This window comes from Medicago sativa, chromosome 6 (assembly GCF_051527215.1).
Source record: "Medicago sativa cultivar Bolivia chromosome 6, Bolivia_mono, whole genome shotgun sequence".
Lineage (NCBI taxonomy): Eukaryota > Viridiplantae > Streptophyta > Magnoliopsida > Fabales > Fabaceae > Medicago > Medicago sativa.
The window spans coordinates 80,292,276-80,316,367 of record NC_140754.1 but is presented as its reverse complement, the minus strand read 5'-3'; the positions used below and the strand labels follow the sequence as shown (position 1 = coordinate 80,316,367).

General features: G+C 34.1%; 2 protein-coding genes, 1 long non-coding RNA gene and 1 other non-coding gene across 10 annotated transcripts; 1 reads left to right on the top strand and 3 right to left on the bottom strand.

The window, feature by feature from the left end:
* Positions 1–1,556: 1,556 nt before the first annotated feature.
* Positions 1,557–2,518, bottom strand: LOC146917246 (NDR1/HIN1-like protein 10). Its single transcript, XM_085719056.1, has one exon. It carries the CDS (start codon positions 2,385–2,387, stop codon positions 1,734–1,736), a length of 654 nt encoding a protein of 217 aa, XP_085575182.1. The 5' UTR covers positions 2,388–2,518; the 3' UTR covers positions 1,557–1,733.
* A 3,122-nt stretch (positions 2,519–5,640) lies between these two features.
* Positions 5,641–17,549, top strand: LOC146917244 (F-box protein At1g52495-like). Its single transcript, XM_085719062.1, has 3 exons — positions 5,641–6,334; positions 6,559–6,636; positions 14,628–17,549. The coding sequence occupies exons 1-3, from the start codon at positions 5,641–5,643 to the stop codon at positions 14,861–14,863; spliced, it is 1,008 nt and encodes a 335-aa protein (XP_085575188.1). The 3' UTR covers positions 14,864–17,549.
* Positions 9,895–14,590, bottom strand: LOC146917245 (uncharacterized). 7 transcript variants are annotated; one of them, XR_015015529.1, is made up of 6 exons: positions 13,993–14,318; positions 13,883–13,946; positions 13,256–13,329; positions 12,889–13,051; positions 11,399–11,457; positions 9,895–10,995 (listed from the first exon to the last, which is right to left on the bottom strand). It is a non-coding gene; the product is annotated as an uncharacterized LOC146917245 (long non-coding RNA). The 7 variants fall into 7 exon arrangements; XR_015015533.1 differs by lacking the exons at positions 9,895–10,995; positions 11,399–11,457 and adding an exon at positions 14,560–14,590 and having other exon boundaries at positions 12,412–13,051; positions 13,993–14,066; positions 14,317–14,480; XR_015015530.1 differs by lacking the exon at positions 11,399–11,457.
* A 1,385-nt stretch (positions 17,550–18,934) lies between the features above and the next one.
* LOC146917243 (small nucleolar RNA R71) lies at positions 18,935–19,041 on the bottom strand. Its single transcript, XR_015017139.1, has one exon. It is a non-coding gene; the product is annotated as a small nucleolar RNA R71 (small nucleolar RNA).
* Positions 19,042–24,092: the final 5,051 nt, after the last annotated feature.

Genomic DNA, 24,092 nt, shown 5'->3' with positions numbered 1-24,092 from the left:
TCCTCGTGTGTGTCAATTTTACAAGTCACCAAAACTGAAATTAACACAACAATCGATGCCAACCCTCTGTAAACCATAAATATCAACATTACATTGATTTAAGTGGAACTGATTTGAATCCTGTAATCAAAATCTTGTGCTTTGACCATATGGATTAGAGGCGGAGTCTTTTGATCGAATACATCAACTTTATTTGACTTTTTCTCTTTTTGTTTATATTAGAGACACGAGTAGGAGTAGTACATACACCCAGTGACGGATCAAGAAATTTTAACTAGTGGGGGCATGGTCATTTATTATAAACATTTGTAGAAAAAATATAAAAATATGCAAAGTGATAAATGACAACATAGATAATTTTTGTTGAGTTGATTGTTAAATAAGTTTTTCGTCTTAAAAATATAGCGAGTAAGGCTTTAAAATATACTAAATTTATATGTGATCCTACACTTGAAAATTGTGAGACAATAAAATAGAGTAAGGCTTCGTTAAAAAAAAGAGTAAGGTTTAATTTTTTATGTTTTATTCTGGGAGTAAAGAAGTTGATTTTTATTTTATTTAATTTGCTGCACATAAGAGCCTCAATTAACCCATTTCTCTCACTCTCTTTCTTTTTTAATGAAGTCTCTCACACTCTCTTCTTATTTTGACAAGCTTCTTCTCTTTACCAATAAAAAATACAATAGCTTTTAACGTTTTACTACTAGTTTGTACGTCTGTGTGGGGTCACAGCTCCATTTCATGTGGGGGCAAAGCTTCAAAGTATCCAATTATTAGGCAAAAAAATATTTAGCTTGTGGGGTCAGCTGCCCCCAATAGACAAGGGTAGATCCGTGCCTGCATACACCTATCATATCATTCTCAATTTCCCGCAATTATGTCACCAAAATTGAAATTAATTCAACACACAATGTCAAACCTCCGTATATTATATGTGTTTTTTTTTTTGGCTTTCGCACCGGTTTCCGACCCACCAAAGGTGGACGACTAATCCGGCTCATGCGTAGAGGCATGCGCACTGGCCAAGCGTTGTTCCCCTGGGAATCGAACCCGGTATTCCCCGGGTACGTCCTTGGAATGAGCTCCTTGCCACTGGAGCCCAAGCAACTTGGTTATATTATATGTACTTTTGATTTTGAAATGGTGTATAATTTGCACTTATTATTGAGTCTTATATAAAATGTGATAGATTGTAAAATGATTATAAGTAAGAGACATATAACACAATCTTTAAATATATTAACTACATATACAAAACAAAGAAGGCAAGGAAGACAAGAACTACAGCTGAAAAGGAACCAAATATAACTGAACAACATTTGTAAAACACATGAAGTGAAAAATATATATGAACCAAATACAATGTCTTTTGATTTTGGTGTGTCTTTTTAGAGTTAATTTTCATAGATTGTCTCTTTCAAACAAAAAAAATAAATCCTAGATTGTCGGTGTAATTAAAAGTCAAACATTTCAAACGATATGATAATTATGATTTTTTTGGTTTATAGTATGACGATTATGATTGATTTAGAGTGTAAAACTCTGAACAGTAACAATGAGTAAAAATTAAATCCTATCATTTAAAGATGTCTAAGTTGTACAAGATAAATAGTAGATGATTAACTTATAAGGTATCTGTATTTTTATGTTCAAGCAACACTATAGCACCTGAAATTTACACCGAAATATGAGTGGAAAAAAAAAGTATACAAATTCACATTGTAATATACATATCATGCTCCTGCATCTGCATCACGATCTGTAAAGAAAGAACCACTGCTACATCTTCTGTCTCTAAAAGAAAACGTTGATGATGATGATGATGACGAGTTACCATTGGAATAAGAAATCAAAGGAACACTCAAACGACGACACTGCACAACCGGTGGATTAAACCGACCACTCTTATAAAAGCTTCCAAACTTAGCTCTAATTCGAACATCAAAATCAACAGCCAAATCATTGTGAATCCCGAGATGCCTCTCTTCAAAATACTCGTTAAGTTGTTGACGTCCAAGATTGATCTTAGTATTTCCTTTAAACTCAATTGGTCCAAGAAAAGTTGTATTCTTGTGTCCTTGATCGAACGGTGTCAAACTCACATAACTAAAATCATTGTCTTTGTACCAAGCAATTGCTGTGATTCTTCGGTAATAGACTATGATGTTGTTGTTGGGGTTTCGTAAGGTAACATTGACTTTGAAATTGTAGTACAAGGTATTGTTGTTTGTGATGTTGAACTCGGTGAGAGTAGCATCGGTTATGTGAAATTTCACGCTTGAGGGGGAGATTACTATCCAGAAGATGACTGCGGTAATCATGACAAAGAATATAACGGCATAGATTGTGCAATAGAAGCACCAAAACCAACGAGGTCTGCAACACATTTTGACGAGATTTGAATATTTTTGTGATGATGATGGGTTTTTGGTGGTTGATGAATATGTGTTTGTGTGTGTTTTTAAAGGGTGGAAATTGATTGATTTTGTGGTTTTGTGTGTTGCTTTTGATTTTCTAGGTGATTTCGTTGCAATATACCACAGAGTAAGAAGAGAATATAGATCATTGACTTTTGGAAAGGAGTGATGAAGAAAAATTCAATTGCTTAAGTTACAAGGAACTGGTGGATGGATTTAGAGATAAGTTTATAAATATTATATTTTTGGAGATGAGAATATATGTAAGAGAGAGAGAGAGAGAGAGAGAGAGAGAGAGAGAGAGAGAGAGAGAGAGAGAGAGAGAGAGAGAGAGAGAGAGAGAGAGAGAGAGAGAGAGAGAGAGAGAGAGAGAGAGAGAGGAACAAAATAATTTCTTCGAAATTTAAAGGAAATGAGAGACAAAACTTTATCATGTTACATATACGAATTATAATTCGATACTGTTACAAATATGTAAAAAAAAATAAAAATCGAAACTGTTGGTTATAAATTTTGTCTAGGGGATTTGATTTTTTTTTTTTTTTTTTTTGTTACGGTGTATGAAATGTGAAAGGTAAAACACAGAAAAAGAATGAAGTGAGCATTGTGCTCTGAATCTTCTGTATTCAATAAGATCAAAATAATACTCAGTTAGTTTTGTCAAAAAAATAATACTCAGTTAGTTACATAATGAAGCTTTCTATCCTATTTGTATTGAAAAGTGAGTGGTTAACTCTATAACTGTTTCACACACTTCCTAACTAACAATCAGACTACCATTAAGATATACACACGTGTGATATATTTACATCTAAAAATAATTATTATTATGTTAGTTGAAATCGGAGATAGACAATATTTAGAGGTTACACAAGTTTTTTCATTTGATGGAAGGTTAAGCAAGGGCTATGTAAGCTAGTATGTGTGTCTCAAAGACATCAGACTTAGTTGAAGCTCGAGTTGGACAATGAGGCACTAAACTCACACTCCCTATTTATAGTGGCGCTAACCGCAAATAGCGATAAGTAAGGAAGCACATTGGATGCCCATTATAGACCTTCTTAACAAATAATGTCGTGAAGTGGAAAGTTGGTAACCGAGAATGGGGAGCTACGAACCCCTCAACAAAGGAAACTCACGCACTACCCACAAAAATAGTCGAACAACGCTAGATGTTATAGGTCATGTAATTTTGGTCAATAGGAACAGATTTGCCTATAAATACTTACTATGCAAAATGTATTCGTCACAATTAATCAAACACAAGCTATTCTCATTATTTTATCCTTTTATAATTCTACCTTTATCGTATGTTACATGCATATATTAGCCTAATAGCAAACTCAAAAAATTGTACTTAAGAACTCACAGATGATGAATACGGTTCCTTCCTCTACATTAATAGCTTGAAGAAAGATAATCATATTTCATTACTCGAGCCAATGCCTCAGTTGATTTGGCATGCCTAGTGAGACAAGACGACTTTCATCTCCGAAAAATTGAGTTATCCATTTCAAGACTATGTTTGATGTATGCACCTGGAATCTGAAAAGAGTCTTGTACGTATTGATCAACTGTCACCACCAGCAACGAGAAGATAACACCAACAGGGACCAAAAAAGCCTTTACAAACGTTAGGAATGCATGCATATGTGGCTCCTCCTAGTGTTTTTGAAGAACATGCAGTTGATTGATACAACTAAGATACCAGTCGTAATGACTACATCTTTCATTAGATAATATATTGACATGGGGTTACATGAGATCATGTATCATGTCTCTCAATAACATGCTCACATTGTTACAACCGTGGTTTATAACGAGGTTCAACAAGTCAAGGAGTTGGAGTCTAGACGAGCCAATTTCGGTGACAATTATGTCACCTACACCTCATAAGAAGTACAAGGGAACCAATGTCTCACAGGATTTGTCAATCAAATTCAACTGATCCTTGCTTCAATAAGACCTCAACAGGTTCACATGATACTTATATAGTAGGTAACTTCTACTTATTTTGATTCACAACCTAGTAATTTTTCTCATGGTTATCCCTAGGGTAAACCTAGTCGCGAATAATACGTATAATCTGGCTAATCTTCAAGTTGGACATGTACATATGCAAGGAGGCCACCTGTCACAATAGGAAAGAAAGAAAAGATGTGTGATGGCCAAGGGAGAGGTCCACATCCAGTATTCATCATAGATATGGAAAATTTTGATGATGGTGATATGTTAGTTGATCAAACGATAGACGTTCTAACGGCTGAAATCCTAAAAGGAAAAATCTATTTATATCCTGCCATAAGGTCTGACAAAGGGAAATACGTAATCTCATCATAAGAAGAAGAAAAAAAAATATGCCTTGGACATTACAAAAGTTGACCAAATCTTTGATTATATACTTAAGGATAAGCAAAATTGAATATTAGATGGTCATAAAATTCCTCCAACCAACTAGATCAAAGGAAAAATGTATTGAAAGGCATAACACCTAAAACCATTCAACTCCTATAAGTTAATTGTTTTTCTTGTTTTTCACAAAGAGTTTGACTTGGGTGTTTGGGATATCACAGTTATTGTCAAGCAGGCTTCAAGATCAGGAAAAAGAATTGTACCTAAAAGTTTAAATGTTTAATTATTTATTAATACGAGGAAGATGATAGTTGTTTATGTGGAAGAAAAGATATTAAGAATGAGTGGCAAAAATTGTTGGTAGTTCTTTCGGATCTAAGTTGCATTGAGCATGAAAGCTGAGGAAAATGTGTAAAAATATTGTGAGAAAAAGACGAGGCGGGTGGAGGGACAAACTAGAGAAATAGTGAAACGGCGCAACTGAGAAAGATTTTACAGTTTGAAAGAGTGTTGTTAACTATGGTCTTTTTGGGTTGGGTTGGGAAAGACTGAAATTATTTGGGCCTAAGGGTGTTGATAACTAGTTTGGCCCAACAATTCTAAGGAGTGAGTTGGCTGTCCCAGCATGTACGGGTCGGTTATGGTTACTCACGGTAGTAATTATTTCACCCGGAATAGACCGTACAGCCCATCATAAACCGAATCTTCAACCCGTACACCCACCCAATCTAGTTTGGCCCTGTCCTTTTTTTATTGTGGACGGGTCGATCTCGGGCGGGTCTAAACTATTTGTCCACCCCTAGGTTGTACAAGTATAGACAAACACTATTGCATCCAAAAACCCTAACACCTTCAAAATTTCTTCAAAGCGATGAACACTACTCGTAATCGAAGCTCTTCTCATCTTGAATCTATGGAGAAGAAGAGATATGTGGGTTCGGAAAATAGAAAAGTGAGCACCTATATATCAGATGATATAGTAGTTTCCATTCTATCAAAGTTGCCTCTTAAATATTTTAAGCGATTTCAATGTGTTCGAAAATCATGGTCCCTCTTATTTGAGAACCATCACTTCAAGAACATGTTCCGCACGAATTTCTTTTCCAATTCTCACCTTTGTTCTTATTACGATGGTGCATCTCTCCTCCTAAATGTTATTGAACACAACAAAGAAGTTTTGTATTCTTTTTCTGGTGAGAGGTTCAAGAATAAAATCAAACTGGATTTCTCAAATCCTTTTCTTGAAAAGGATAATATTCATGTTTTTGGTTTTGGTAGTATTAATGGTATTTTTTGTCTCCATGAATATCAAGAAGGCGATTATGAAAAAATTGCATTATGGAACCCAACTACCCAAACATTTAATCTCCTTCCTCCCAGTGAGATTGAGTCATCTATCCCAGATGAAGCTAAGGTTTTTATTGAAGTTTTGTTTTATTCTCGTCTTCATGGATTTGGTTATGATCATGTTATAAATGACTATAAGGTCATTCACGATGTACAAGTTTTGATACAACCATTATATCAATATGGTGGCCTTGAAGAAATTACATCGTGGGAGATATATAGCCTAAGAATTAACTCGTGGAGAAAACTTCATGTTGAGATGCCGTCTTCTTGGGAGGGTACTGAGGGCACCCGAGTCTACATGGATGGAGTGTGTCATTGGTTGTGTACCAAAGATAGTCACGTTGGACCATGTTTGGTATCATTTCACTTAAGCAATGAGGTGTTTTTCGTTACACCCATACCCTCAAACATATATGATTGTTCTGGTGTTAAATTAAACTGGTAAACTTGGTGGGGTTAAATGGGTATGTTGCTTTGATCTCATATCATGAAAAGATAACTACTTTTCACCTATCAATTTTGGGTGAACATGGTATGATGGAATCGTGGACCGAACTCTTCACATTTGGACCATTACCTTGTGTTGAGCACCCTATTAAAGTGGGGGTGAAGAGGGAAATATTTTTCAAAAGAAAAGATAAAGAACTAGCTTGGTTTGATTTGAGCACCCAAATGATTGAGATGCTTGGTTGCAAAGGAAAGAGTTGTAGTACTCGGATAATAATATACAAGGAAGGCTTTCTTCCACTTGGAGGAATAAGTAACTAGTTGTTTTTCTTGTCTTCACCAAGAGGTCAGAGGTATATGAATGTCGTTATTGAAATATTACCTTCTGTACAAAGTAGCTTGCCAATTGTGCATATCATAATTTGATCTTGTTTTTTGATTTTGAATGTTTAATCTCTTTATTTGCAAACTTATCTGGATTATATATCAATGAATGATATTTCGTCTTTGTCGCGAATGTACTACTCTTGGAACTGTGTAATAAGCATGCACATTTTGGATATGTTTGTAAATATATTTTTTAATAAATGTGAGTTTTTCAATGGAGCAGAAGCAAATAATTAGTAATAAATGTTTATAAAGATATTGTCTGCTCCTTACTTTGATCATTTTGCCATAGAGAGCACATGATGCAAACAGATAGTCTTTTGGTACAAACTGTAATTCATGAACATGATTACCATTTCAATAATCAACAATTTTGGTACTAACCTATGAAGTTCTGGAGGGATTTTACATAGAATTGGTTGACAACCCATAATTGGTTGGAAGTTGTTCACTTTATCTTTTGTTGTCTTTCCTCAAGTCGTTATGTTTATTTTCATGGTATGAAGTATGAACTTTAGCCAATACCAACGTCTGACTTTCAAATTATTTTTGGTTTCGGAGACACTTGTGTATCAATTTGTGAAGTACGAACACCTCTAAGAGTAGGCCTGTCACGGTGTCAGACACACGTTAGTGTTGGACACGTGTATGACAATTGTTTGACACGTGTCGAAACCTCATACAAGTGTCGGACAACTCAGATAAGTGCCCCTAAAAAGTTTATTTGTTCTGTTTCTTAGAGACTTCTTAGACATGTCTAAAACACATCTTAAAGGATAAACAATGTATCAGAGCAATGCCGATCAATTAGGAGGTCAAAGACATTAAGCTTGATATAACATTTTCAACTTTCTTGTATTAGATGAACAAATAAAAAGTTAAATATTATTGTATCTTTTTTAATAATTTTTTAAAATGAAATAAATTGCTCAATTTATTTGCACATGTATATATTTTGTATGAATAAATAAATAAATGTATGCAGCGTTGTCAGTCTCCTATATCTTTAAACTAGTGGTGTCAAGTGTCCTATATCTTTAAAAAGTTTTAAAATAAAAAGCCGAGTGACAAAAAATAATTGGTTTGTATTTTTTATACTGAAAGAAAAATGACTCAGGGTAAAATTAAAATTGATTTGAAATTTGATTAAGAAAGAAAATAAAAAGAACAATCACTTGATTGAAAATCAAGGTTTATTTTGAAAATATTTTTTGTGATTTTTGTTATTAGAATGTTTTTGTTGTTTTGAAATAATAAATGAAAATTAAACTAACGGAGCAATAAAAATAAATGCGCGTGGATTTTTGTAGTGACGTTGGATCACCACAAAATCCTTAATCTATTTTTTTTGCATTTTTGGACATACATAAAGTGGTAATGAAATAAAAGGACACACACACACTTTTCTCATTTATATTGTTTACATTGAACCTTGATACATTCTAATTGCTGGAAAATAAATAACGATAATTAAAATGCTAAATGATAATAATAAATAGAAATAAAATGAAACGCAAAAAAAATGCTAGAAAGAAATAAAATGCAAGAAAATGAAGAAATAAAAGAAAGGGACAACCGAAGGGACAAAATTACCGAAGGGACAAAATTCCAAAGGGACAAAATTACCAAAGGGAAAAAATTCCGAAGGGACTTTTCCGAAAGGACTTTTTCCGACGGGACAGAAAAAAGAGGGAGAAGAAAATAATAGCTCGTCAACACAAGCTAAATGAGGGAGAAGAGAGAAAAGTTCTTTGACAACTCAAGATAACTTTTTTTGTGTGAAATTGTGAAATGAGAGCTATATTTATAGGTGAGGAGGTTGATGAAAATGGAAAAATAGTTTAATGGATTTTGATGGTGATTTGAATGATGTTTAATGGTGAATTTTAAAAGAGGAATGTGAAAGTTGACACTTGACTTGAAAATTTTTGGACCTTGGACATTTTATTTTTGGACCTATTCTAAAGAAAATAAAATAATAAAAAAAGGTAAAATAAAAAACCTAAAATAAAACAAAAGGATAAAAATAAAAATAAAAATAGAAGATGGAAATTAACTAAAATAAAAAACTAAAGATAAAAAATAAAAAAGACTAAAAATAAAATAAAAAGGTCCCGAAATCAAACCAAAAATAAGGTGTTTTAAAGTACCTTTTTGCCGAATTTTTCTCTGAAAAGTCAGAGAATATTCCGGATCAGAGACTGTATGAATGTAGGATGTTAGATCAAAAATTGGGGCATGACAAATATTTTCAAAATATTAAATTTTTATAATTTTTTACTTTAGATAATTTAAAATATTAACAGTCAAAATTGTGCATTGTCATTTTCAAAATATCCATGCCCCCAGTCGCAACAACCCGCTGCAGTCTTCTATTCAACCAGCAGCATCATGAGAACTCAAGTAGTAAATATGCAAATATTACCAAAGCCTTATGTTTCAAAAAAAAAAAAGTTAAATATATTTTTGATCCGTATAAAATATATGATTGTCCTGGTATTGGTATTAAAGATAGTCACGTTGGACTATGTTTGGTATCATTTCACTAAAGCAATGAGGTGTTTTTCGTAACACCCATACCCTCAAACATATATGATTGTTCTGGTATTAGTATTAAATTAAACTGGGTAAACTTGGTGGTGTTAAATGGGTATGTTGCTTTGATCTCACTAGTCGGCCAACCCGTGCTATCGCCCGGGTCTATTGAGTATGCAATAATAATAGCAATCAAGTAATGGATAAAGACTTAAAAAATATAATCGAACAATATCATAAGTCATATATGAATTCATGTAAAGCTTAATGCCATCAGTAAAAAGTTTCAACTGGGTACTTTGTTGTGAATTCAATGATGCCTTAAAGAATTCAATGATGCCATAGAGACTTCATTATTCTTCACGTTTTTCTTTCACAATCTAACTTTCGAACAAAATCACGTATAAATCAAGAATCAATACATTACACGTTGTAAACACGTCAGATAACTGTTTATACAAATGATCCAATAAATATTAAAATTTACCGTAATTATCATGTAAGTTTATAACTTTATATCGCACGGTAGACAAATATTCTGATCTGAATCATTGGTGACAACTATAATTGATTCAAACTTACAATTAAGAACCAAAAGATAAAAAATATTATAATAACACCAAAAACTCTGGAAGTCTTTGATTGCATACAACTTTTGATCCCAATATATTCTTTTCAGAATGATTCATCCTAAGTTCCTCACAATGTTCAAACAATCTCTAAATCTACCACAAAAGAACTTAACAAACAATCAGTGATTACTAACATCAACAACTTTTAGAGTAAAACAAATCTGCTCAATGCTCATGCCTCATAGTCATCATAATACTATAGTAATTAGATTATATCTCAGTGTCACTGTCATAAGCTTAATTAACAATTTATCAAAAAATTAAAAACTAAAACAAATAAAGTAAGTAACTGATACTTAAACACAGTAACTATAACTACTCCATGGTAAAAATTTAACAGTACAAATAAAACATTCTTCATTATACTAAATCAACATTAAAATCAGGGTTTAAAAGTTAACTAATCAGATCAAAACTAAATCTGAGCTAAGATTAAAAAAAACCTGATATCAGCACCCCCTTTAGTCATAAAAGCAGAAACATTTCTTTGAACCCAATAATCAGTAGCAACAGAAAAACCACCCATAAGAGACAACATTTCATGCATATGCCTTTTATGTCATAAAATGCATTAGCATAATTGGATGTCATTTTGTGCATGAATTTTGAAATGATGCTAACCTTTTTTTTTTTTTAAGTGAACTATAAAAACAACCATAAAAACAACCAAACCCACATCCACATAATGAGTTGTCCGAAGACACTAACAGTGCAACAGCCAGCCCCCTAGCACAGCAAAACACAAAAAAAGCAGCTGCAACTCAGCTGACAGCAGCAAAAAAACAGCCAAACAGCTGCATCCACCGACCCTCTAGATGGCAACCAGCTACTGAACTGCCAAAGGATCAAGACTGCAGCCCAAAACCACCAAAAACCTGCACAGCAGCCACCAGAATAAGCTCCCAAATGACAGCAGAGATCGTGACATATAAACGGTGTATATAACAACATCACAACTACACAATCTACTAATTGTTTTCTGACGATGATTACATATTAAAGTTAGCGTAATGTCTTAAGGTGCAAAGGACAGCTACTCAATGCAATAAATAGTTCAGCAATAACATTTGTTTCAACAGAAAATTAAACATGGTAGAAAGTTCTGTTAATTAAACTTAATTAACAGAACTAATTATATATTTACTTCCACAAATCAAACAATCAGATTAATCAAAACAACAAATGTTGCTATCTATAAAAATCAACTTCTGTTTGACATGTGCGAATGAAAAGCCATAACAAAAATGATTATACAACCTACGTGAGTTTATTAATTACCTGATCATCAATCAATGTCATGTGGCGCATGATAGGCATAAATTGTTCATGACAATGTTCTTGTCCCCAAGATAGGCATGCGTGTGGGAAAAAGAAAACATTAAATGAATAAGCATGCTTGTGGGATAAAGAAACAACTAAATTAATGTCATTTTCAAAGCTTGGTTGTTTATATAATTAGCACTATGCAGATCTTCACATACCAATGGCTCGTTTATCTGAGGTGGTTTGGAATGTTTCAAGGCAGCTTCAAGTGGATGGCATTGAATGATGTGTAGGCATGCATATATTTTGCATTGGTTAAGCAAAAAAAAAAAGAAGGCTGCATCTGTTCCTAAGCAGTACATGGATGGTAGAATAATTATTCTACTATTTGCTTGCTATTCCCTCGTGGGTCCTACAATTTTTCAGTCTTTAGTGGAATTCAAGAGAATATTTTTCGTCTTTGGTGATGGGCAAAAGAGCATTGACCACAATATAATACTCCCTCCGTCCCATAATATAAGCAAAAAAACTCATTTTCTTTGTCCCAAAATATAAGCAAAAAATACAAACTTTTATTCTATTTAATCTTGTTTTTTTAAAAAATCTCTTTTCCAAGAAAAACTTTTGTTTATTCTCATAAAATTAAATGTAAATTACATTCAATTTTCTCTCCTTTTCATTTTTTCCATAACCAATAGCCAATGAAAATTGTTTTTACATCTTCCTATAAAACTTTTTCCAAAGAAAACACAAAAAACTATACTCCAAATTCTTATGTTTTAGTTTTCTTAATAAGTGTGATTTTTTTTTTTTTGCTTATAATTTGGGACGGAGGGAGTACTCCATCATGTGAAATATAATACTCTCTTTGGATAAGCACTCTCGTGAGTATAATATTAGTGTTCTTTTCTAGCTATTATATTAAAAAGTAGTGCTATACTTGTTTCAAATATTTTTTGTTGTCACATCATCATGTGCATATAATTAGTAACTTGAGTAAGAATGTCCCATATCCTATCCAATATAATAAACCCACTATCATTGGAAATAAAAAAAAATGTCATTGGAGATGTGATAAAATGAGACATAAGTTGGGAGAAATAAGTTAAGATATAGGATGGAACTTAAATGGACTGGAAACAGTGTCGGTGTGAGGATGAAGTATGCATAGAATATGGTTATATAGTTGGCTAACATGTAAACTTCAGAAGCATAAATTCATTTTTACACACAAATTGAATTACATAGAAGTTACACACAAACTTCTAAATGGTTATATAGAAGCATAAACCTTCATGTAATGTGTGATGAACTAAGCAAACAAACAAACAGATCAATGAACAAACAAATTGAAGAAGTTTCGTAAGCTGCTTTGTTAAACCTAAATAAAGTGATCAATTTCTTGTTCTTTTTTAACTAAATAAGGATCAATTTTTATAAAATCTAAAAAATAGAAACCTAATGCATGAAGAAAAAACAAAAACTAAAAAATAGCAACATCATACCTTCCCACAATTACAGGTTATAGTCGTGCCAACGACTCCATAGCAGCATGCACCACTTACAAAGATCAACATGGGATAGTGATGATTCAGATTTGAAGAATAGATAATTGAAATCATCTACCTGCAGCCGAACAACCTCCATTGCAACCCAGTACATGTCTTACTGCCATATTGAAGTAGAAATCGGACAATCTATTAGCTGATATCATGTATAGAAAAAACACAAATGATATCTATATATGATTTATAAACTATTTTCAAGACATGGAAGCTAAAAACTCACACCCTAATTGTCATACCCTTAAATTAGAACATCAACAACAAATTTTCATTCACCTAATTAGAAAATGCATTTCACATGTCTCACCAGTTAAAAGTCTGTTTATTACAATTGGTCCATCATCAGAGCAGCTTCCAATTTATTGCCCTTCTAAGTCAAAGCTAAGATCATCAACAACAATATCATGAGCAAAGAATCATTTCATTTGTAACGTAGTAGTATCACTAAATCAGAAGCAAGAGATTAGGCATGGCATGACAACAACTATAATTGTTTAGCAATATACAAATTCTGACATTTATAAATCATTGGTCATATCATGTAATAAATTCTGACTTCAAAAACATGTCAAGAGTTCTAAATATTTTAGTAGTAGCAAAAAGCAAAAGAAATCTTCAATGTCATCTCCAAACATTGCGCTTCAAACAAATAACCTTGTGTACAAAATATCAATCAAATAAACTAAACTAAACCAAATTATAACAGAAAGGTTAAGCGAATGTGTAAGCACCAATAATTAGAAAAAATTTAAAATCAGAACTCAACACTTTAAAACTAAAAATGATATATGGACTATTGCGAATTTGAAATGGGTTTTAAAAATTTGAATAAAAAACCAAATTATAGGTGAAAGTTCATAGAAGCAATATATCAAACAGGTGATAGGCAAAAGTAAAAAGAAAAACTAATTCATAAAGAGGAATCTGTATTTACCTTTTGTAACTTATGTCTTCAACATCTAGTTGTTGTTACTTGTTCTCATGAGAATTTGCCAAGGCTGAGACAAAAAAAAGGAACACGTTTTTACTCATTCATCCACTTACCTCTAGTAATGGCTAATGGGATTCAGAAATTGTCATTCCTTCCTTGTCATTCATCCATGTTCTGGAATCCATTCCTTGAATATTACAACATGCACAATAGAAATAAGCAAAAAAAAGCATATGATTCAACAATTTTGCACAGACTCAGAAAATTAGAAGAGATTGAATGGCACCCAGACATTACTGAAGAATTGATTCATACAATAAAAAAATGAATTGTAATGATTTTGTATGTTTGTGAGTTTCAAAATCGTGTGTGAGAGTGTTTGGTTTAGTGAAGGAAAATTGAAAAAGGTATGTAGAAGAGGAAGAAGAAGCTATTACCTGAGAGAGAAAGACTATTCTGTTGTGAGAGAGTAGATATGTGCTTTCCAAAACAACAATCACGTGCAGTCAGCTGATTGTTTGTGTACTGACCTTTCTTTTGTTAGTGTACAGAGTATTATTGCCTGTGTTGATCTCTGATTGGACAACTGTTTGGTGCAAAGCTGAATGGCAATGTTGTTATTTTGACATCTAATAGGGGTATTTGTTAACAAAATTAGGGCAAGTTTGTTTGCAGACTACCTTGGATTTATATATAGTATGATATCTTGAAAAAATAACTACTTTCCACGTATTAATTTTGGGTGAACTTGATATGAAGGAATCATGGACCGAACTCTTCACATTTGGACCATTGCCTTGTGTTGATCACCCTATTAGAGTAGGGGTGAATGGGGAAATATTTTTCAAAAGAAAAGATAAAGAACTAGCTTGGTTTGATTTGAGCACCCAAATGATTGAGATGCCTGGTTGCAAAGGAGAGGGTTGTACTTGGATAACAATATACAAGGAAGGCTTTCTTCCACTTGGAGGAATAAGTAACTAGTTGTTTTTCTTGTCTTCACCAAGAGGTATATGAATGTCGTTTCTGGAATATTACCTTATATACAAAGTGGCTTGTCAATTTTGCATATCATAATTTGATCTTATTTTTTTATTTTGAATGTTTAATCTCTTTATTTGCAAACATATCTGGTTTATATATCAACGAATGATATTTTGTCTTTACCGAATGTACTGTGTTTTGGTACTACTCTTGGAACTCTGTAATAAGCATGCACATTTTGGAAATGTTTGTAAAGAAATTTTCTAATAAATTTGAGTTTTTCAATGGGGCAGAGACAAATAGTTAGTTATAAATGTTTATAAAGATATTGTCTGCTCCTTACTTTGATCATTTTGATCTTCTAGGATAATTTTGCCATAGTGAGCACATGACGCAAACAGATAGTCTTTTGGTACAATTGTTATAAAAAACTTGACTTAAGTTCCAAAATCCTGGTTTTTGCGACTTTGCGTAGCTTCAACGACTCAAATCCATAGCAAAGTCCCAAACAAAGGCAAAATCCTATCAAAATCGCATAAAATCGCACAAATTCGTGAAATCCGTTCAAAATCGCAGGATTTTGATGGATTTTGAAGGATTTTGTTCATTTTTTGATAAGGGTCAATTTTTGACCCGGTTCGTAAATTGACCCGATTTGGATCCATTGCCGGTTCTATACATACCCTAAAGGCCAAAAAGTTTCATTCTTTCACTTCCCCCACACTTTCCTTCATTCTATATGACTACTAAAGAATATTTGTATCTAGGCTTTGAGTCATTTATGTATATGTATTTTGTGGACTTTGAACTTTAGTAATTTATGACTATATGCAGTTTATAACATATATTTAACATTATTTTTGTTTTGGTAGAATCCTTGATTTTGATTGCGATTTTACGAGTCCCGAGTTCGCTATCCTATATCGATTCTACAAAAGTCCTTGAGTAAAATCCTTCGATTTTAATTGCAATTTTACGAGTCCCGATTTTACTACTCCCCTTCGACTTGAAGTAAAGTCCCGATTTTGATAACCTTGTTTGGTACAAACTGTAATTCATGAACATGATTACCATTTCAATAATCAACAATTTTGGTACTAACCTATGAAGTTCTGGAGGGATTTTACATAGAATTGGTTGACAACCCATAATTGGTTGGAAGTTGTTCACTTTATCTTTTGTTGGTATGAAGTATGAACTTTAGCCAATACCAATGTCTGATTTTCAAATTATTTTTGGTTTCGGAGACACCTGTATCAATCTGTGAAGTACGAAAACCTGTAGGAGTAGGCATGTCGCGGTGTCAGACACACGTTAGTGTTTGAAATGTGTATGACAATTATTCGACACGTGTCGAAACCTCATACAAGTGTCGGACAACTCAGATAAGTGTCCCTAAAAAGTTTATTATTTTTGTTTCTTAAGACTTCATAGACATGTCTAAAACACATCTAAAAGAATAAACAATGTATCAGAGCAATGCCGATCAATTAGGAGTCAAAGACATTAAGCTTGATATAACATAACTTTCTTGTAGTAGATGAACAAATAAAAAGTTAAATATTATCGTATCTTGTTTAATAATTTTTTAAAATGAAATAGATTGCTCAATTTATTTGCACATGTATATATTTTGTATGAATAAATAAATAAATGTATGTAGCGGTGTCAGTCTCCTATATCTTTAAAATAGTGGTGTCAACGTGTCTGTGTCATGTCAGGCATCTGTGTTGATGTCTATGGTTCATAGGTAATATTGGATTTGCTCTTTTTGATGGTATTTAGGAGGCTTACATTGATGAACATGATAAGAACAAGCTCGAGTTGTGAACTGTTGCCTAACTCCAGAGTCACCCGTTTACCTAGAAGCTAAAATGACTTTAAACTAGTGGTGTCAACATGTCTGTATCATGTCTGGTGTCTGTGTTGATGTTTGTGGTTTGTAATAAAGCCATATGCTTTCTGAACTAACTCTAGTGGTTAGTTACTTGCACTGTAACTTCCTGAGTTTGTTTAAACTCAGCAACTAACCAATCATTCCTAAGTCTATCATTTGAATTACAACTCAATAAAGGGGGTGAATATAGAGGCAAGTGTTTCTGTTAAGGTGCTAAATGATTAAGGTTCTGAATAATTGTGGAAATGTATAATTGAACTTAATTGTACATTAGTTAGAAATGAGTAACAGAGGAGTAGATATATGATAATGTAACATATACTATAGGTGGTTGATGAGTCATAGATAGTCATATTTATTGCCTTATTTAGTTTAGCTTTATTTTAGATTTGATTTAGTTTTATTGCATTTTATTTTATATTAGAATATTTTACTTCAAATTGTCTTTTGTTTTATTTTAGGAATAAATATATGGTGGAAGGTGTCTTGGAGCAAAAGAAAGAGGACTGGAGCAAATACAGTGCGAAAATACGAAGATACGGGACAAAAATATATTCCCACATAGTCAGAAGCTTGGCACGGCCCGTGCCAACATGTGGCACGGCCGTGCCACCTCCCAGAAGCCTTTTTTGCTGCTTTTCTTCGAGCCCAAGTTACTCTGTTGTAGTTTTACTGCTTTGCCCTTGTAGTTGCTTAGATTTTAAGTCAATTGTAAAACTATAAATAGAGTAGCACTCCATCATAAACAATCATCTTTTGTTCTTGGAATAAAAGTTCACTTTTATATTATTGTTCTTTTACTTTATTGCTTTCTCTCTTCTTCCCCCATGTCTACAATGAACGTTAGTGAGTAGACTCTTCTTTGTCTTGGGATTGTTGGATAAGTCTAATGACGTAATCCGGATCAAGCCAAGCCTTAAACCCTAATTATATGTTACCTTAATTCCTAATCTAAATTCACCGTTTTAACATGAATTAATTATTATCAAACTGTGGAAGCGAACGCGGAGGGTTTGATAATGGTTAATTCATCATCACAGATATCAATTCATAAAGCGAACGCGGAGCTTTGATATCCGAACAAGTGAATTTAGACAAGGTTTGCGAAATATGAGAATAGTCTAGCAAACCTTGGGACACATAAAGTTTCGATCTTCAAGGGTCCCAAAGGCAATCACCCATGAGAATAGGTGTGGTTGTTGGAGGGATACACTCACTGACTTCGAGAGAAGCTGTGATATGCTAAAGAGAAACTTGTCCTTAGAAATTAAGATTAACGCATAATTATAAGTTTAAGGCTTGCTTGTGAAAAGATTCGTTGTTATGATGAACCAATAATCCCAAGGCTCTTTTATTATTATTATTGTTATTTACCTTCAGCAACTAAACCTCCCTTTTTATAATCTTTCTTCTTTTCTAATCATTCTCTAAAAGGTTAATCGAATTCATAACTCCCTAGCGGAACGATACTCTTTTACTACTATTACTTCGATAGACCGTGCACTTGCGGTTTGGCCTATCAAGTTTTTGGCGCCGTTGCCGGGGAGTTGTTGCAATTTGATTAACTTTTTTTTAACGATTAGACTGAAAAAAAAATCATTTTTCGTTATTTTATCTTATTTTATATTTCTTTCAAAAAAAAAAAAAATCTTTTCCGTTATTTTATCCTATTTTATTTTATTGTGTTTCTTTTTATATTTCTTTCAAAAAAAAAAATCTTTTGTTTTATCTTATTTTATTTTATTTTATTTTATTTCTTTCTTTCTCTATTTCTTCTTTTTCCTTTAACTTCTTGGGAAGATAATAACGATATGACTAAGGAACGCTCTCTCAAAGAGTATGCAATCCCATCTTCAAATGAGTCATATGATGCTATTGTGTACCCAACGGTTGAGAACAATTTTGAAATAGAACCTGCACTTGTTCACTTAGTGCTGCAAAATCAATTTTTCGGATCACCCACTGAGGATCCGAATTTTCATATTTCAACCTTTTTAAGACTCAGTGGAACCTTGAATGCAAACCAAGAGGCCGTAAGGCTGCACCTCTTTCCTTTCTCCTTAGGGGGTAGAGCTAGTGCTTGGTTTCATTCATTGGAAATTGGTTATATCTTTTCATGGCAACAAATGAAGCAAGTTTTTCTTGCCCGATTCTTTCCCTATGCTAAAACCGTCCAATTAAGGATTCAAATCACACAATTCACTCAAAAAGATGGAGAATCTCTTTACGATGCGTGGGAGCGTTTCAAAGAAATGCTTAGACTTTGTCCCCATCATGGTTTAAAGAATTGGCTTATTATTCACATTTTTTATAATGGTCTTTTGTATACCACAAAAATTTATGTTGATGCAGCTGCAGGTGGAGCTTTAATGAACAAGAATTACACAGAAGCATACTCCTTGATTGAAGACATGGCTCAAAATCATTACAAGTGGACCAACAAGAGAGCCATCACTAAATCTTCACCCTCCAAAATGAGGCAGGTATGTATGAAGTTTCTAACTATGACCACCTTGTCGTTAAGATTGATGCATTAACCCAAAAATTTGAAAAAATAAATGTTAGTGCCATCTCTTCTTCTTCTTCTTCTGCATCTCCTTTTTGTGAAATTTGTGGTGAATTCGGCCATATTGGCATTGGTTGCCAACTAGGTAGTGTTGTTAGGAGTCCTGAGCAAGTAAACTATGCTCAATATAATCAAGGGTGTAGAAACAACCAAATTTTTTTTTCAAAACCCTCAAAATCTTTTTGGACAACAAACAACACCACCTAGTTATGCAAACAACCAAAGAGTCCCTCAAAAATCCAGCTTGGAACTTTTTTTAGAAAATTATTGTATAAATCAATCCGAGCAGCTCCAAGAGCTTAAAAATCAAACTGAATTTTTGAAGGACTCTATTGCCAAACGTACATCAGACTCCATAGTTACTCACAGTAAGATGATAGAAACTCAGACTTCTCAAGTACCCCAACAGGTGGCTACTCCCTCTCAAACCTCTGAAGTCCTTCTAGGACAAACCGAAACCAACCCCAACGACCATATAAGTGCTATTATTAGGGATGGTAACCAATTAGAGGACCCCGTTGTGAAAATTAAGAACAATGAAGGAGAGCTAGGAAGTGATGAGCCTCAAAGTGAGAAAGCTATAGGAGAGAATGACAAGCCATTTGTTTCACCATCTCATGAGCCTAAAATTCCTTTAACACAAGAGTTTGCTAAATCAAAGTTAGATGAGCAGTTTAGAAATTTTATTGAAATACTTCCAACGAAATTGCCACATAAACTTAAGGATCCAGAGAGATTTTCCATACCTTGTGTCATAGGATATAAAACATTTGAGAAAGCAATGTGTGATTTGGGAGAGAATGTTAGTTTGATGCCATTATCCCTTAGTGAGAGATTGGGTATAGGATAGTTAAAACCACTTTCTAACCGTCAAGCTAGTGACTCTAAACGAGCGCTTCGTGGGAGGCAACCCACGCATTTATTTGCTTTATTTTGTTTGTTTTCCTTTGTTTTAAGTGTTTTGTAGGTAATTGTCCGATTGTGATTCAAGAAAAACTGAAAAATTTTGAAGTCCCATGTCCAGAAGGTTGGCACGGCCCGTGCTAAGGTTGGCACGGCCGTGCCAGATTTCCAAAGCCAAAAACAAAGCCAACTTCCAGAATGTTGGCACGGCCCGTGCCAAGGTTGGCACGGCCGTGCCCGACCCCTATGCCTCTATAACCACAATTTTCTCTTCTTCTTCCTCATTCTCACACACAAACCTCTTTCATCTTTCAAACTTCTCTCTAAACCTCCATAACCATCCACCTTCAAACCTTCATATCTCCCTCAAAATTTCAACAAACCAATCAACTATTTAACCCAATCAACTCTTAACTTCATTCTACACAAAACCCTTCCATCAAAAACAACTTTCATCCACCCAAACCCATAATTCACCAAAGCCTTATTTCCCTAAAACCTAACCCAAAAACCACATATTCTTAACCAATCTCCACATCTAAACTCATAACCCTTACTTGAACATCAAACCCAAACCTAAACCAACCTTTCCTACCAAAATTCTTCCCAACCCTAACCTTGACCCAAACCACACAAAGTCAACCTAAGGTTAATGGCTTCAAGAAGAGGTGGTACAGAAGTAGCAAGCTCTTCCGGAGGACCTCAAGCAAAGAAGAAAGCACCGGCAAAGAATCATGGAATCCAATTCAAAGACAACACACAAAGGGATAGGTATAAAGTTCTAACTTCTAAACCTTTACATCCTTGTCGATATCCTGATTCTCATAGTTTGAATGTGCTAGGCATTAGAGATAATGTGTATAAGTTGCTAGGAAACTTAGGATGGATTGAGATATTGAAACCTATGAGAGGGTATGAGAATTTCACCTATGAGTTTCTAAGTTCAGTTGTTTTTTCTAAAGATAGGTCGAATTTTGATAATCCTAACCATAGAGTTGTTTCCACTTAGGCTATGAACACTTGTTTCTACTTGCTTGATTATCTTGCGATATAGGTAATTGACCTGCCGGAAAGGGGGAGATAGTAATGGGTGGCATCATCACATACATAACTAGGCAATTTTGAGTGGGTGATAATGAGGGGGTCAATCCAATTGAGAGAAACAATAGGCTAAACATAGAAACCCTCATTGCAATGAACTTCATAAAACATCATCCGCCCATGCAATATTCACTTAAGCTCAATGTGCCTATTCTATTTTTGCTTCCTAACCCATCTCGGACTAACACCGAGGTGGAGGAGAATTGGTTGTATGTTGATAATGAACAGGTACATGAGCAACATGACGAAGGAGAAGGTGCTAACTTGCACCCTGAGGATGAACACCATGACCATGATGCCGGAGAGCTCAATGATGATGAAAGATGGGCATGGATGCGAACCGAGATAGAGAGGATAAGCACCGAGCAACAAAGGCAAGGTGTAGAACTTTTGGGGCTGAGAAATGATGTCCAAAGGGGCAATCGCTTGTCGGAAGAAAACAATGAAATGCTCCAAAGGATGATGCACCAATTCAATCTCCAAGGTCCTCCTTATGGACCTCAATGAGAACATGTGAGCTTTCCTCTTCCTCTCTTCCCTTTCCTCTTCCTCTTCTCCTTTCTCTCTTCACTCTTCCTACTACTTTTCTTCTACTCCATCTTCTTCTTCTTCTATTTTAATTTTTCTTTTCTTTTGAATCATTGAGGACAATGCTTCCCCTAAGTGTGTGTGGGGGGGGGGGGGGGGGGGGGGGGGCTAATAAAGTGTCTAGAGTCGTAGTGTCCCAAACTCCCTTGAACTTTATTCTTTTGTTTTGTTTTTATAGCAAGAGGCACGATTAGTAGCTTGTTTTTAATGTAAATATGGCATGAAATTTTTTTGTTTTGTCTCTTCTTTAAAGGTTGTTTCTTGTACATAAAAGTAGTTTCTTGTGTTCTTGTTATACCCACATCTTGTTTTATTGTGAAAAATCTCCAATGAGAAAAGCACCCAGTTGCAATCCTTGAGCAAATGTATGAATAGGTATTTTAAGGAGCACGTTCTATCTTTAGTATTAACTTAGACCCTTTAAAGTCTTAAGAGTAAAAGTAGTATAAGTTTGTGTGGGAAAATTAATCAAATTGTTCTTAATTGTTATATTCTTCTTAATTTGTTAATGTTAAATGGGGCGGGAGAATGGCACCAACATGTGGGGGAAAGGACAATTACATCCTAACTTCCTAATTGTGGCGGTGACTCCTTAATTTGAACTTAAATGAAACAAATTCATCTCTGCTAGGGGGAAAGGACAATTACATCCAAAAAGACTTCCTACGCGGATATGAAACAAATAATAATTTTGCAGCACTGCTTAGGGTGATTTTGAATCTAGGGGGAAAGGACAATTACATCCAAGAAGACTTCCTACGAGGATAGATAGCCCCTAAAGCATCTGCAGCCCCTTGTGCTTAATTGTTAAATTAATTCAATCTTAACTTTAATTCCCATCACTCTTATATGAAATGAAGAAAGGACTTTTCTCGGTTACTTTAGCACTAAGGATAGAACCTGTTCCTCATAATATCTGTCTTATACAGGAGCAAGAAAAGGGTTGGACTGCACCCACACACTCACTTGAGACTTGATGTTGGGTAGAATAGGTTCATGAGGAATATTTGAAATTGTAATTAGTGTACTTGGAACAAAACCTTTCTTGAGACTTATGTTCTTAATATTGCCATAAATCAATCTTTTGTTGCTGCTATGTCTGTTGCCTTTTGCTTGAGGACAAGCAAAGATTCAAGTGTGGGGGAGTTTGATGAGTCATAGATAGTCATATTTATTGCCTTATTTAGTTTAGTTTTATTTTAGATTTGATTTAGTTTTATTGCATTTTATTTTATATTAGAATATTTTACTTCAAATTGTCTTTTGTTTTATTTTAGGAATAAATATATGGTGGAAGGTGTCTTGGAGCAAAAGAAAGAGGACTGGAACAAATACAGTGCGAAAATACGAAGATACGGGACAAAAATATATTCCCACATAGTCAAAAGCTTGGCACGGCCCGTGCCAACATGTGGCACGGCCGTGCCACCTCCCAGAAGCCTTTTTTGCTGCTTTTCTTCGAGCCCAAGTTACTCTGTTGTAGTTTTACTGCTTTGCCCTTGTAGTTGCTTAGATTTTAAGTCAATTGTAAAACTATAAATAGAGTAGCACTCCATCATAAACAATCATCTTTTGTTCTTGGAATAAAAGTTCACTTTTATATTATTGTTCTTTTACTTTATTGCTTTCTCTCTTCTTCCCCCATGTCTACAATGAACGTTAGTGAGTAGACTCTTCTTTGTCTTGGGATTGTTGGATAAGTCTAATGACGTAATCCGGATCAAGCCAAGCCTTAAACCCTAATTATATGTTACCTTAATTCCTAATCTAAATTCACCGTTTTAACATGAATTAATTATTATCAAACTATGGAAGCGAACGCGGAGGGTTTGATAATGGTTAATTCATCATCACAGATATCAATTCATAAAGCGAACGCGGAGCTTTGATATCCGAACAAGTGAATTTAGACAAGGTTTGCGAAACATGAGAATAGTCTAGCAAACCTTGGGACACATAAAGTTTCGATCTTCAAGGGTCCCAAAGGCAATCACCCATGAGAATAGGTGTGGTTGTTGGAGGGATACACTCACTGACTTCGAGAGAAGCTGTGATATGCTAAAGAGAAACTTGTCCTTAGAAATTAAGATTAACGCATAATTATAAGTTTAAGGCTTGCTTGTGAAAAGATTCGTTGTTATGATGAACCAATAATCCCAAGGCTCTTTTATTAT

Bases quoted from the DNA above. Each gene is read 5' to 3' on its own strand.
- LOC146917246 (XM_085719056.1), bottom strand. From the start codon at position 2,387: ATGTGTTGCAGACCTCGTTGGTTTTGGTGCTTCTATTGCACAATCTAT.
- LOC146917244 (XM_085719062.1), top strand. From the start codon at position 5,641: ATGAACACTACTCGTAATCGAAGCTCTTCTCATCTTGAATCTATGGAG. The intron at 6,335-6,558 runs ATAGCCTAAGAA...GTTAAATTAAAC, and splicing joins AATTACATCGTGGGAGATAT to TGGTAAACTTGGTGGGGTTA. The intron at 6,637-14,627 runs TTTTGGGTGAAC...TTTTGGGTGAAC, and splicing joins AACTACTTTTCACCTATCAA to TTGATATGAAGGAATCATGG.